This window comes from Chelonoidis abingdonii, chromosome 8 (assembly GCF_003597395.2).
Source record: "Chelonoidis abingdonii isolate Lonesome George chromosome 8, CheloAbing_2.0, whole genome shotgun sequence".
In the NCBI taxonomy this organism is placed as follows: Eukaryota; Metazoa; Chordata; order Testudines; family Testudinidae; genus Chelonoidis; species Chelonoidis abingdonii.
Window position 1 is genome coordinate 37,978,331 of NC_133776.1, and position 14,911 is coordinate 37,993,241.

At 44.8% G+C, this 14,911-nt stretch overlaps 1 protein-coding gene across 1 annotated transcript in view; it reads left to right on the forward strand.

Annotated features, from left to right (window-relative positions):
• The window catches only part of WDFY1 (WD repeat and FYVE domain containing 1), a 46,498-nt gene that overhangs the window by 23,365 nt on the left and 8,222 nt on the right, over positions 1-14,911 (forward strand). Inside the window, exons 6-7 of the mRNA XM_075068979.1 lie at positions 10,701-10,864; positions 12,812-12,917. Of these exons, the coding sequence (XP_074925080.1) occupies positions 10,701-10,864; positions 12,812-12,917 (270 nt within the window). The remainder of the gene's footprint in view (positions 1-10,700; positions 10,865-12,811; positions 12,918-14,911) is intronic.

The following is a 14,911-nucleotide window of genomic DNA, read 5'->3' on the forward strand; positions in this document are numbered from 1 at the left end:
AGAAATGTAAGTTGACTTGTATTAGATTACTGTAGCTGTAAGTCAGTCAGTAATTACTGCAGTGGTGCATGTCCAGACTACCCTCTTTGTTAGTGGTGCATGTCCTAACCAGGAGCGCTTCCACTGACCTAAGAGGCCAATGTGGGAAGCTGAGAGACTGGAATCTCATTCATTCCCTTTGGCAGCTCCCTGCCAAGACCCCAGCTGCTCCCCGTGGTCCCGGTGGGCTGCCCTTCCACCTCCTTGCACCAGGAGTGGGGAAAGGTTTTTGCTGTGAAATTGACAAGGCTGCCAGGCTCCTGCTGGGGTGCTGTGGGGGCTGATGTGAAATGGACAAGACAGCCAATGTAAGAGACGTAGTGTCTACGTAGATGCTATGCAGACATAAGCCTTTCACCTCTTGTGGAGGTGGAGTAGTTATGTCGGTATAGTAGCGTGTATACTTCAGCAGCAGGAAGGCTGTAGTGAAGACACTGATATAAAGTTCACATAAGCTGTTTTATGTTGACCTAACTGTGTAGTGTAAACCAGCCCTCAATCTATATCCCAGAATAATTCTCACAAGATACATATTGTATGGGGTGTAGTTCTCTACCCATCAGCCCCTACCCAGCTCCTTTCATTAGGGCTATTTCATGTCCTGCTAGTATGTGCCATATTTTCTACAATCAATTCAGATTTAGCGAATCGGAACATAGAGAAAAGAATGAACTGGTTGATCTTATGGTTTGTTCTTCCTTTCTCTTCTCCCCATCCCACAGTAGGAGTGTTCCCTACTGTGTATATTCTAGTCTTCTGTCCTGGACAGCTTTAAAACTCCAAAGTGACAGGGTTGGAAGCCTGTTCCTCTGCTTAGTAGATCTTGTTGGAAAGCTTTTCCTGATGTTAAGCCTCAAGGTTTCCCCTCATTACTCCTAATGATAGGCCATTGTGCTGTACTTGGTGACTCCTCTCTCCATAATTGCAGACTGATGTGCCAATTTCCTTTGCCAAACTACACATCTTTTTATCCTACAAAATCTGTTAATTCCTCCAGCTTCCTGATCGTTTTTGTTGATCTCTTCTAGACTCACTCTATTTTGCCTGTTACTAGGTTCTGGGAATAAAATGCTTAGGTGGGAACATAATTCACAGGCTGCGTAGCCAGGGCTGTTTATAAATGGGGTCTAATATGTTTTGATGTAATGCCTGTCTTTGCTCAGTTTAAAGCTAAAGTGTATATTTTTTGCTGCTTAATACTGCAAGCTCGTATCGAATTTCTTGTCCTTGCATATTTTAACGTTCCTGGTTTTGTTCCTTTTATTGAATAGGTGTGTCCAGTTTTATTTTCCCATATCTATATTAATTTAATGTGTTTCCAAGCTGGATCTTATTTATTCCTTTCTACCTGTCTATAATCTTTGAAGGTTCCTTTGTCTTATTGTTCTGCCTTCACTGATGTTAATTTGTCAGTTTAAATCTCAAGAGGTCACTAATATGCTATTAACTTTCTTCAAGATCACTAATTGTTTGGACCCCCATATTCATGGAGTCCTTGGAATTTGCTTTCCTGCCACAAATTTCTTTCTCAAAAAGGAACTCTGGATGCTAATGTTTTCTCTGTCGTGCTGTGATGGTAAACACTTCATATAAAATGTCAGGTTAATTTTAGTCTTTCATCCTGGTGGCTTCCAAAGTGCTTGCAAACTTGTCTGATAGACAGATAATATAATCATCACTGCAGTCACCACCCATCATGAATGTGGCAACCCTTAACAGCTTAGACCATGAATGGTAGGCATTCACTGCTGTAAGCCCCTACACTCCTTTGCAGATTCAACTGATCTTACACAGAGGCATGTTCCACAAACAGCAGGTGGAGGGTTGAAGGCCAGAAGCTGAGGGGATGAAGGGGCAGGGCCCTAGTCAGAAGGGAAGAGAGAGCCAGAGCCTCTCCTCTTCCATAGCCGCCTCTTCTGGCCACGCTGCCTGGTGCAGCATGCATGGCTGCACTCTCCCAGGCAGCCTCCAGCCACACTGCTTGCCTGGGACAGCCCAGGCAGGCAGCATGGTTGGAGGCTGCCTGGGAGAGTGCATTAGTGGCTCCACACATGCAAGAGAGACTAGAGCAGAGCTCCCCCTCTCCCCGCCAGGGGATAGGGAGAGCATGGGGCCCCTGGGCTGAGGGCAGGGCAGGGGCAGGGGCAAGTCACATGGGGTGGAGTCCTTTGGAGACAGGTCACATGGGGAGATCATGTGTCCCCTTTAGCTGGTGCTCCCTTTGTGTCCCTCCCACTAGTCGCCTCGCTCCTCTTAAAAATGGTAGTTCTCTAGGAGTATAGTTCCCCAAACCATGTGCTAAGGGATTGCTTCTATACCAAATAGAAAAGAATGCTTCATGCTGAATTACTGACACTGCTTCGAAGCATGTTTTGTTTTGAGGCGTATGCACTGATTTGGCCTACCACACTTAACTTGCAAAGCACAATACTAAAAACTGGAAGTAGCTCTGTCTTCCTGCATTTGTTTTTTCTTGGCAATGCTCTGTTTTACAGCAGTCTCCAAGTAAGGTATGTTGACATAACAGTACAGAACTGTGCATAATAAGTGCTCGTTACAAGATCTGTTCACAAAACAATCCAGTGTTGTCTTCCCCCAGCCCCTGAGTTCTGATCCATAAGCATCTGGTGAAAACTCTGGTCATTAACTAATCCTCAGTCATTTCACTGAATATCTGGAACAGATTGCTCCAAGGAAAGGGGGAAATGTAGAATACTTTGTTTTTAACAGAAAATATTTAATTTAGCTTTCCATGGCATGGCCTTTATTTTCTTCAGATGAAATTGCTTCCTGTCAACATATTGTGTGCTTGAATCATTAACAGTGGGGAGCAAATGACCAGCTTGTCAGTATATGCGCTTGAATATTCAGCACAGTTGTTAAAAGTTCTCTGATGCATGAATTAATCTTTTTCAAAAGCTTATACAAATATAAAATATTACGGAATAGATGTTCCTTAGTGTAGTGTCTGATTAAACAATATATTATAATTATAATAAATTTATATAATGGACACCTAGACTTCAGGATGAAATAATGCTGATAAGTCTGATCTTGCAGTTGGCAGCCTGTCTGTATAGGCTTCTCAGGTGCAGGATTGTTTGTCTTCAGACGCTCAGATTCTTAACTGCTCATGCTTAAGATATTGGAAGCACAGTTTTCTCCCCATTGTGGTAACAATTTTTTAGTTATACTGCACTTCTTTCTATACAGTAAATCCTTCTTAGTTACCTCTTGTCTTTTGGTGATGAGGTCAGCAGAGAGCAAACAATAAGCCAATCTCAGGGCTGGTCTACACTACGGGGTAAAATCGATTTTAGATACGCAATTTCAGCTACGTGAATAACGTAGCTGAAGTCGAATATCTAAAATCGATTTACTCACCCATCCTCACCGCGCGGGATCGATGTCCGCGGCTCGCCATGTCGATTCCGGAACTCCGTTGGGGTTGGTGGAGTTCCGGAATCGATATAAGCGCGCTCAGGGATCGATATATCCCGTCTAGATTAGACGCGATATATCGATCCCCGAGCAATCGATTTTAACGCGCCGATACGGCGCCTATTGTGTGGCATGGGTTCGGTCCCAGAGACTCCCCTGAGTGTCACCTGGCATGCTGAAGTTACCCTCTGAGCCCCACTCCCCTGCCCAGCTTGGGACTTCCAACCCTGCCTTGTTAAGCCAGACATTGCTAGCCTGTCTGCACACAGACCCAGGTTTGGGCCATGCCCCAGTTGCAGACGTGCCCAAACTGACCTCAGCATGGTTTCCTGCTTTAAAGCCACCAGCTCCCGTGGGATCCAAACCTCAATAAAATCCATTTTACTCTGTTATAAAGCATTATGCGGGTAAACGCATTTAAATTGTCTGCTCTCTAACGGCGTAACCTAACTCGAACAGCTTAATGGACTAAACTGGGCCCCCAGTTTACTCCATCTGCATCAAGAACTTTAAAGGACCTGGCACATGAAATATTGCAAGCCTAGCACCAGAATTTTTAATGGAATCTGTTAATCAGTGGATCTAATTTACCTCAGTTTCACTACGGCTTTGATTGCCAATTCCACATGGGGAATTAGCCTAAATTTGGAAAAGATGGGGGGATGATCAATATGAAAATTGAAAGGTGGATAAGGAACTGGTTAAAGGGGAGACTACAATGGGTCGTACTGAATGGTGAACTGTCAGGCTGGAGGGAGGTTACTAATGGAGTTCCTCAGGGATCGGTATTGGGACCAATCTTATTTAACCTTTTTATTATTGACCTTGGCACAAAAAGTAGGAATGTGCTAATAGTTTGCGGATGACGCAAAGCTGGGAGGTATTGCCAATACAAAGAAGGACCGGGATATCATACAGGAAGATCTGGGTGACCTTGTAAAATGGAGTAATAGTAATAGGATGAAATGTAATAGTGAAAAGTGCAAGCTCATGCATTTAAGGATTAATAACAAGAATTTTTGTTATAAGCTGGGCGTGCATCAGTTGGCAGTAACAGAGGAGAAGGACCTTGGAGTATTGGTTTATCATAGGATGACTGAGCCCCCAATGTGATATGGCCATGAAAAAAGCTAATGTGGTCTTGATGCATCAGGCAAGGTTTTTCCCGTAGAGATAGTACCATTATACAAGGCACTGGGGAGACGAGACTGCACACTGTATTCCAGATAAGGTCTCCCATGTTTAAGAAGGATGAATTCAAACTGGAGCAGGTTCAGAGATGGGCTACTAGGATGATCTGAGGAATGGAAAACCTGTCGTATGAAAGGAAACTGAAAGAGCTTGGCTTGTTTAGCCTAACCAAAGGAAGGCTGAGGGGAGATATGATTGCTCTCTCTAAATATATTAGAGGAATAAATACCAGGGAGGGGGAGAAATTATTTAAGCTTTAGTACCAATGTGGACACAAGAACAAATGACTATAAATTGTCCATCAGGAAGTTTTAGACTTGAAATTAGATGAAGGTTTCTAACCATCAGAGGAGTGAAGTTCTGGAACAGCCTTCCAAGGGGAGCAGTGGGAGCAAAAGACATATCTGGCTTCAAGACTAAGCTTGAAAAGTTTATGGAGGGGATGGTATGATGAGAGAGGCTAATTTTGGCAATTAATTGATCTTTTACTATTAGCAGTAAATGTGCCCAATGGCCTGTGATAGAATGTTGGAGTGGGATCTGAGTTCCTACAAAGAATTCTTGTCTGGGTGGTGAGTCTTGCCCGTATGCTCAGGGTTTAGCTGATCGCCATATTTGGGGTTGGGAAGAAATTTTCCTCCAGGGCAGATTAGCAGAGGCCCTGGGGTTTTTCGCCTTCCTCTTCAGCGTGGGGCACAGGTCACTTGCTGGAGGATTCTCTGTACCTTGAAGTCTTAAACCACAGTTTGAGGACTTCAGTAACTCAGACATAGGTTAGGGGTCTAATACAGGAGTTGGTGGGTGAGATTCTGTGGCCTGCATTGTGCAGGAGGTCAGACTAGACCAGGGGTCAGCAACCTTTCACAAGTGATGTGCAGAGTCTTCATTTATTCACCGTAACTTAAGGTTTCACGTGCCGGTAATAGATTTTTACATTTTTAGAAGGTCTCTCTCTATAAGTCTAAACTATTGTATGTAAAGTAAACAAGTTTTTTAAAATGTTTAAGAAGCTTCATTTAAAATGAAATTAAAGTGCAGATCTTATCAGTTCAGTGCAGTGGTTCTTAACCTGGGGTGCATGCACCCCCTGGGACAGGGCTGGTGCAAGGATATTATGCACTCTAGGTGAAACTTCCACCCATGCCCCACACATTAGCTCATTGAGGGGCAAATCCCAACAAGCCTTTATAGACCCCAGGGGCCAGCCATGCCCAGAGGCTGCTCCCCAGACCAGGTTCCCCCCTCCTTGCCCCCTGAACTCCCCTGGAGGGTGCGCAGCCCACCCAGGTGGCTCCCTCCCTGAGTCCACTCACTGGATTTGCTGGGCTTGGGCCACTGCAGCAGCTCGGCAGGGAGGAGCCACCTTCCATAGGCACCGGAGAGCCAGAGTATTCAGTTTGCAGCAGCAGTGAGCCCCAGCCATGGAGGAGCTAGTGCAGTGCAGGGGGGCAGCAGCCCTGCAAAGGCGGCAGCACCACTAGTGGGGAGCAGCTATGCCCCCCCCGGGGGCTCCTGCAGGCTGCAGTGGATGTATGCAGGTGCCAGTCCCCAGGGACCCTGCTGGCTCCCCCCTCGCCTAGGATTACCATATTTCAACAATCAAAAAAACTCCACGTGGAATGCTGAGGCAGCAGGAGGGGGGAGCTGTGGGAGGGGCAGTGGCGGCAACAGCTCACACTCCCAGGAGCTGCAGAACCCAAGTGCAGATGCATGTGGGTGGCGGTACCCCCGCGCCTCCCAGCCCCCCCCCCCCCTCACCATGCTCGGGCTCTGCAGCTCTCGGGAGTGTGAGCCGCTGCTGCCGCCCCTCCTGCAGCAGGCTCAGGGCCCCATGTCCCAGCAGCTCCCGGGAGCTGCAGAACCTGAGCGTGGGGAGAGGGGAATCGGTGGGCGCGCCCGTCACTCAGTTTCTGCTGGCCTGGGGTTCTGTTCACTCAGCCAGCCGTGCGCTGAGTGGGGCCGGCGACCGGGACCCTAGCTAGCAGCCACGTGCCAGGCAAAATCGGCTTGCGTGCCAACGGTGCCGCACATGCCATAGGTTGCCGACCCCTGGACTAGACTATCATAATGGTCCCTTCTGACCGAAAGTCTATGATTCTATGATAAAGAGAGATGCATAACATTCGTAGAGTGCTTTGGATTGGTAAGATCCCCTTGATCACCCCACTCTGTTACCAAAAGGTCAGCTGTATGGACTCTCCCGTCCAGGAGACTTGACCCCCAGTTTTCCCTTAAAATATAATCCGCAGGTGAGGGGTCTGGCATTTCAGATGCCAAGCCTTTGCCCTCCTCCTGGGAAAATGCCTTCCTACAAAAGGTGGCAGACCATCCTTTCCCCCTTCACCTTCTGTCTGGACTTCCCTCTCTGAGTTCCCCCCAAGGCAGACACCCCTGTGTTCCCCAAAAGGGAAGATGACCCTGATCCAGCTGTGGGCTCACTGCTACAGCTATGACAGACGCTTCCCTGGCCAGCAAACTCCCCCGCCACCTCCCGCTCCCTCTCAGGTTGGGCTAGCTTCCAGCAACAGAGCCCTTGGGGTCTGTTCCCACCACAGTGGTCATCAGGACCCTAACTTCTGTCTCTGGGATACATGTCTCTGTGCACTCTAAGACCAGGCCTGTCCCCTGCTGAACTACAACTTCCTGGCAGTCAGCAGCTGGGAAGGCCTCCCTCCTACAAGGTGGACTATTCCCCTCCCCCAGGGAGATGATCACAGGACAGGAGCTGGCTCTATCCAGCCCTTTCCACAGGGACCTGCCTTGAGCCCTGGGGCTACAGGACCTGGTCACACCATCCCTGCTCCCAGTGGCCTATTTTCCACAGCTGCTGAGGAATTAGAGGCACTCTCTCCTATTTCCCCAGCAGCACATGTGACTTTACCCTCCCCCCTTGGGCTTTCAGCACAAGATTCCTTCTTGCTGCTAACAAATCCTGGGACAGATTCTGCCACATCAAAAGTCATTCCCCCGTAGAAACGGTGCAACACGGTCAGTTCAGCCTGCAGATCACCAGTTTCTATGTGTACCTTAGCTAAAGGTGCAAGGACCTTATAACCTCCCAACAATTCTAATTCTGCCATTTTTCCTAGTAACAAATCCTTCTCATGGATCAGGTTCCTCCTGACCACAAAAATCTCTGCACCCGGGAAGGTGGAACAGTGTGAAAATAAGATGATTATTTTACAGAATTCTTTGCCAAGCTAAATGAGTGTCATTTGTATTAACTCTGCTACTTAATGAGTGTACTGTGAATTAGTCTATTGTATTCTGCTGATACTTAAAATTCAGTGAGCTATAAAATACTAAATCAAAGCAGATTTTCAGGTGTCTCTTTTCTATGTAGCTTGCATGTCATATAAACAGATGACTTGATGCCATACTGAATTGTTCTTACCACTCATGTTCCCTTACTGGGTCTGCTATTGCTGAGGCCTTGTCAGCATGGGTTTCAACAGTTTAATTACATTGGTTTAAAATCATCCCTTAAATTAAACTAGTCAAAGCCCAGGTGGGACTCTTTGGTTCAAGAGTAGCTTATTTCAGTTTAGTGTGATGGAAAGAAAACTGGTTTAAACCAAAATAAGTGTCCACGCAGCCTTTTGTATTGATTTAAAACAGCACCTTTAGGCCTTGTTGCACCAGTTTGAGAACTTTCTTTCACAGAATGCTGATATTAAATAATCTTGTTGCTCTGTAAGACAGGGTCCCAGGTGCAGGAAACTTCAAAGGTGGCTGCTTCAACTAAGCTTTTTTTCTTTCCCCTCACTTCCTCCTTACAACTCTTTAGCAATTCACTACAATTGAATAGCAAACGTGCACCAAAACAGCATGTTGGCTTCCAAGGTAGTCTGTGTCTGGGCATAAGTACTTATTACTTTTCTTAATATCCATGTAAATATTTTCAAAGGGTCACTGTGTGTGTGTGTGTTGGTTTCTAAAAAAATAAATAAATTCTGTGCAGCCCATGCAAATCTTACTGCTACTAATTATAAGAGCCAGAAAGGAGAGGATTGATTTTTGAGGCTGTAATTAATCTGAAAACAAGATGAATATCAGTTGAGGTAGTGGCAGAAAAGATATCACTTGAACAGTGGAAGGATGCTGTATAAAACTACACACATCTCTAAAGGAAGGAATAGAATACTGCATCCAGTAACTTGATATAACTTTATATTCTCTTGGTACATTAAAGCAGCCCTTACTGGTCTTTCAGAAAATCCAATTTTGTTGAAAGTTTAAACCAAGGATGGGCAAACTTTTTGGCCTGAGAGCCACATCTGAGTATGGAAATTGTGTATGGTGGGCCATGAATGCTAACAGAATTGGGGGGTTGGGGTGCAGGAGGGGGTAAGGGCTCTGGCTGGGGGTGTGGGATCTAGAGTGGGGCCAGAAATGAGGAATTCAGGGTGCGGGAGGGGGTTCTGGGCTGGTGCAGAGGGTTATGGGGTGTGGGGGTGGGAGTGAGGGCTCCCTCTGGGGGGTGTTCCAGACTGGGACTGAGGGGTTTGGAGGGGGGTCAGGGCTGGGGCTGGGAGGTAGGAGGAGGTCAGGGGGTGCAGGCTCCAGGTGACGCTTACTGGAAGTATTGGCATGTCCACCTCTGGCTCTTACATGGAGGCATAGTGATGGCCAGGCAGCTCTGCGCGGTGCACTGTCTGCAGGTCCTGTCCCTGGAGCTTCCATTGATTATGGTTCCCAGCCAATGGGAGCTGCAGAGCTGGTGCTTGGGGCGGGCCAGCATGCGAAGCCCCCTGGTTGCCCTATATGTAGGAGATGGAGTGGGGACATGATGCTGCTGCTTCTAGGAGCCGCGTGGAGCGGGTCAAGCCCCCAGCCCTGCTTGTTGGCTGGAGCTCGAGGGACGGATCAAAAGGTTTGACAGGCTGGATGCGGGCCGTAGTTTTCGCATCCTGGTTTAAAACAAATCACCACTTGAATAGTGTAATTCTACTTTTTTTTTTTTTTTCATTTTTTTTTTAATGAGACAGGTTGTGACCTAATATAGTACCATGCATTCTGTGTTCAGTAATTACAAAGCCAGTGTGTTAGGCTGAAGGGCTCCTTAATAAGTATGAAACACATACAAGAATATCTTTGTAAAAACCAACAGAGCGCATAAATTTTGCCCTGCAATGTCTTTGTGATGTGACTGACTGCCATTAAAATATTTGGAATAAACTGTCAGAGCACAACTGTATTCAGAGCTAATTATGTAAGAGGTCAGTGTATAATGACATCACTTGTATTCCTCTCAACTGCCAATTGTATGCATTATTGTATTGTTAACATATTGGTATTATGAACAAATTGCTGCCTGATTGATTCAGTTGTCACAATGACTATTTTCACCTTACAAAGAGCCCAGTAAGAAATGGTATTAAACGCAATTACAGGCTGCTGATTTACATATACACCTCTACCCTGATATAACGCTGTGTCCTCAGGAGCCAAAAAATCTTATCGTGTTATATAGAATTTGCTTTGATCTGCCAGAGTGTGCAGTCGTCGTCCTCCTCCTCCCCCCCACCCCGGCCTCCGGAGCTGTGCTTTAGCATGTTACGTCCGAATTCATGTTATATCGGGCCACTTTATATCGGGGTAGAGGTGTACTTGGGGAAGCTGTTAACCTAATTCATAGCTCATCTTGTTAGAAAACCAAGGTCATTGCTTAGCTTCTTGTCTTGTTCTTTATTAAACGTTAGTATTTACATTTGTCTTTCAAACACAAATGGCTTTAGTGTTATATGAAAACCTGAACTTTCCTGTGACTGTTTAACTAACAATGAGCCCTTTTAGAAATATGCATTAGTCCTGCCAAACCAAATTATCCCATTGCTTGCTATCCTTTGTCTCTTAAAGTTTGATTGTCCAGCTGATGATAGTTCAATGACTTTAAACTGTTAGGCTGCCTTTCTTTACTAACTATGCTCTTAGTCCCCACTGTGACTCTATCACCTTTGATCTTACTGAAGCTTGAATGAAGAGCTGTGAATGAGCTCCAAAGTTTCTCTCTCCTAGTCCAATAAAAGAGATTACCTCATCCATTTATTTTATTTTTTTTAAAAGGAAGTGTTGCTTCCCTGTGGTGGGATCCTGTTCAACGACTACTCTTCTCTGGAGCATCTGATCACAGCATTATTCTGTGGGATATTGGTGGAAGGAAAGGCCGAACACTGCTGCTTCAGGGCCATCAGTATGTAGCAGTGACTTGCCATTTAATTTTTTTCCAAATACTTAACTAGTTTGTGGGGTTTCAGAAAAACTAAATGTGACAAACTCCCAAGTATTGTGAATAGAAACTAGACAAGATAGCATATTTCAGAGCTCTCTCTGAAGATGGTGATGAATGGGGTTTGGGGGGAACAAATCTCAGAGCAGCATTCCTGTTATGGCTATGACTTAAATGTGGGAAGTGAGATCAGAATAAAAATAGTTCCCAGAATAAAGAGGTGGGTGAAAGTACTATGACTACCCTTGTTTACAGTGTTGTAGCTGTGTTCCATCTAATATTGGGAGTTTTTGCTGCATGGAGGTCAAGTCCCACTGCCATAATGTACCCTTCATGAGGATGCTTGTGCAGGAAGGGAGTGGAAATGTACAATGATCTGCATAGTAGCATGAATATGTACAATCCTTTGTTCTAATGCTTCCTCTTCATCTTAGACACTAGTCATGAAATCACAGAATTATTTTATTGGCGTAGTTAGTATTTTTAAAGTATCTATGCTGACTTCCTGCACTTCTCACAAGTGCACATGAATTCCCACTCCTCTGTGCATTGAAATGCAACTGTTCACTTTTACATATTGGCTACAATAGTGTAATTTGACACCTATGTTACTGGAGGATCTTCCACTGCTGCTTTCACTCCTCCATCATGTATCCTGTTAGGAAGATTGTGTGTATCAACTATTAGTTTTTTCCTGTCTAATCTCACACTGGACGATGGTGGTGGAGTTTTTACAAAGTGTGGGGAAAAATCATTCTATTTCAAAAGCAGGGTTTTTTCCTTCTGAACTGAAAACTGCAAAACAGTGAAAATTCAATGTGTGACTAAAAGCATGGAGATCCACAACAGATTTCCATTTTGAATAGCTATATCAAAAATAGACTCTGGTGTTTTTTTTTGTTTTTTTTTTTGTTTTTTTTCTGTAAGTCAGTTTTCCTCCTTGAAGAAAGTCTGAGTGAATACCATGCTTAAAGGAAACAGGAACTTGTGGATGGGGAAGAGATTAAGACATTGAATCACAATAACTAGGCTTGGCAGGATTAGATTTTTTATTGGTAAATGTCAGTAAACGCCAATTTCTGCTACACACAAACCCTTGTAAATTTTCTTTATTACCGAGGGAATTATTTTTTCATTGAAGTAGCATTTGTTGTACTTTGCCTGAAAACTTGCTAGTTTGACTTAAAGATATTGACCTCATTTGTTTGACATGTGATGTTGATGATTTGTTTGAATAGTTAAAGCTTTATAACATTTTAAATCAACATCTGCTGTTAAATAATTATTCTGATCACCCTGTGGTCTGACTACTTCATAATTTCCTGCAACTGAAAAAACATAAATAGATGAAAATAAATATTTATCTTTTAAATCAAATTCTGCCAACCCTGACTCATACATCAGCAAAAGAGTTTCCAGTTGAATCTTTAAGGACATAATTCCTTCATGGCTATTTTCTCACAATTGTCTCCTAATAAGTTGGTATTCTGTTGACTTGTGAGTGTGGATTTGCAGTTCTGCTCAGTTCAGACACCCGTCACCTGAGATGCATTCCATTTTGTTAGGCTTCACTAGCAAAACACTGACATGATGCTGTACTTTCAGCTTACAGGTCAAACCTGCTGCTTCCTATGCTAACACTTTGTTCTATCGCAGCTACTTCAGTGCTGAGATAACACTTGACAATGAGGGTACCAAGACCTGCTTCTAAACTTTGATTCTCTGTTTCAAGCACTTTAGGTTGCCACTTAGTGGTCTTGCTTTAAAATTGTTCTACAGCTGACAATGCCTGGCTATTGACATTGTTTTCAGCTTTCCAGGTGACTCTTAACAAGTCTGGGTTTGAATTTTTAGGGATGTTGCTTTTGCTTAAATGTTTGAAAGAATAAATAGTATCCACTTTGTTTACAGTGACAAGGTGCAGGCCATTTGTTACATTCAGCTGACACGGCAACTGGTCTCATGTTCAGCTGATGGAGGAATTGCCATTTGGAATATGGATATCAACAGAGAAGAGGTAAGCGCAAATGCTAGGTCAAAAGATCTGGTGCTGCCACTTTGAACTCTCCAATGGCTATGCTTTCCAGCTTATTCTGTCCTAGATCAGGGCACCCCAAGTTAATCAAGCATTGGTAACCGGCCAGGAATGAGAGCTCAGTGCTTCAGCTTCCATGAAAAGTATCGGATTACCATAAAGATAAGAGCAGTGACAAAATCCACAAAGACTGCAGAGCATTGTTCAGTGCAAGCCTGGCCATGTGGACGAAGATGAAGCTTTGCATGTTGAAACCAAGTCCCCACAGGCCACATTTCCATTTTAAAGACAAGGATGGACCACATAGATCTGTGTCATGCTTGACCTAAAGGCACACCCTCTCCACATCTGTTCTAGTTAATATAGTTAGAAAAAATCCTGTAAGGTCCTACAAGACGCAACACCCTATTGCAGACTGTGTATTGAATTCCCTGTAGGGTTATGCAGACTTGACAAAACATTTCCTTTTTTTGTCTCAGTAAAATGGTACTGTAGTTTACCCTTCCCCTCTCCTCAAAACGAATATTAAGTATAGAAGTCACTCACTGAATAGCCAGATTTTAAGGAGCCCTTGATTACTAAATGTAAGTGACACATATTGAAATATTATTGTTTAGGCAAGGCTTGAGACCCTGTTCTTTGTTAAATGTTCCTTAGTGTATTGTGAAATAAAATGCTATAGAAAAAAATCTATGTAGCCAGTAAGCTGTAGTTTCTTGCCACCAGTACATTAATGCTGTCAGGCCAACCAAAAAATGGCTTGATAATAGGCTGCTCTTACTGCTTTTTCTCTGCACACCCTGTTTTCTTTGCAAGGATCTTCAAAGCCACAGGCACTGTTTTTCATTATACATATATTGTGGTAGCACCTAGGAGCCCATGCTGGACCAGAAGCCCCAGTGCTAGGTGCTGTACAAAGGGAACAAAGAAGTGACTGCTCCTGAGTGCTGAACAAAAGGGCTTGCCTACATGAGATGTAGTGCATTGGTGTAGTCCTGTTGATATCAGCGTGCATGAGAACTTCTAAGGTCCATGCAGGTCAGTTAGTGCGTGGCATGCTGGTGCACAGTAGAATCTACACCTCTAGCTGGTGTGCACTAATGCACAGCATGGACAAGCCCATAGATTCCTTTTCCTCCCGAATCTGTTAACCAGTTCAGGATCGATGTAGGGCCATGTCTACACTACCATTTTTTGTCAGGATAACTTCTTTGGCTCACGGGTGTGAAAAAACCACACCCCAAGCGATATAATTTACACTGGCAGAAGCACCAGTGTGAACAGTGCTATGCTGGTGGAAGAGCTTCTCCTGCCAACCCAACTACTGCTGCTCGTGGAGGTGGGGTTTTTTATGTCCATGGAAGAGCTCTCTTGCATCAACATAGAGCGGCTATACGAGTGATCTTACAGCGGCACAGCTGCATTGGTACAGCTGTGCTGCTGTAAGCTCACTAGTGTAGACATGGCCTTAGTCACTACATGGTGCTGTGATAGAGCTAAATACACTGCCTCTGACGATTCCTCTAGAGCAGTGGTTCCCAAACTTGTTCTGATGCTTGTGCAGGGAAAGCCCCTGGCAGTACGGGCTGGGCTGTGTACCTGATGTGTCCGCAGGTTCCGCCAATCGTGGCTCCCAGTGGCTGCGGTTCGCTGCTCCAGGCCAACGGGATCCGCTGGAAGTGGCGTCAGCTGAGGGATGTACCGGCTGCCGCTTCCAGCAGCTCCTGTTGGCCTGGAGCAGTGAACCGCAGCCACTGGGAGCCGTGATTGGCGGAACCTGCAGATGTGTCAGATACACAAACCGGCCCGGCCCGCCAGGAGTTTTCCCTGCACAAGCGTCAGAACAAGTTTGGGAACCACTGCTCTAGAGCAGTGAGGAGATGATGATGATTTTTACGGAGCTTAAGCTTCTTTTCTTTTTTTTTGTTTACCAAATTAAAGATCAAAGTATAGACTAGATAGTCTTTATGCACTAG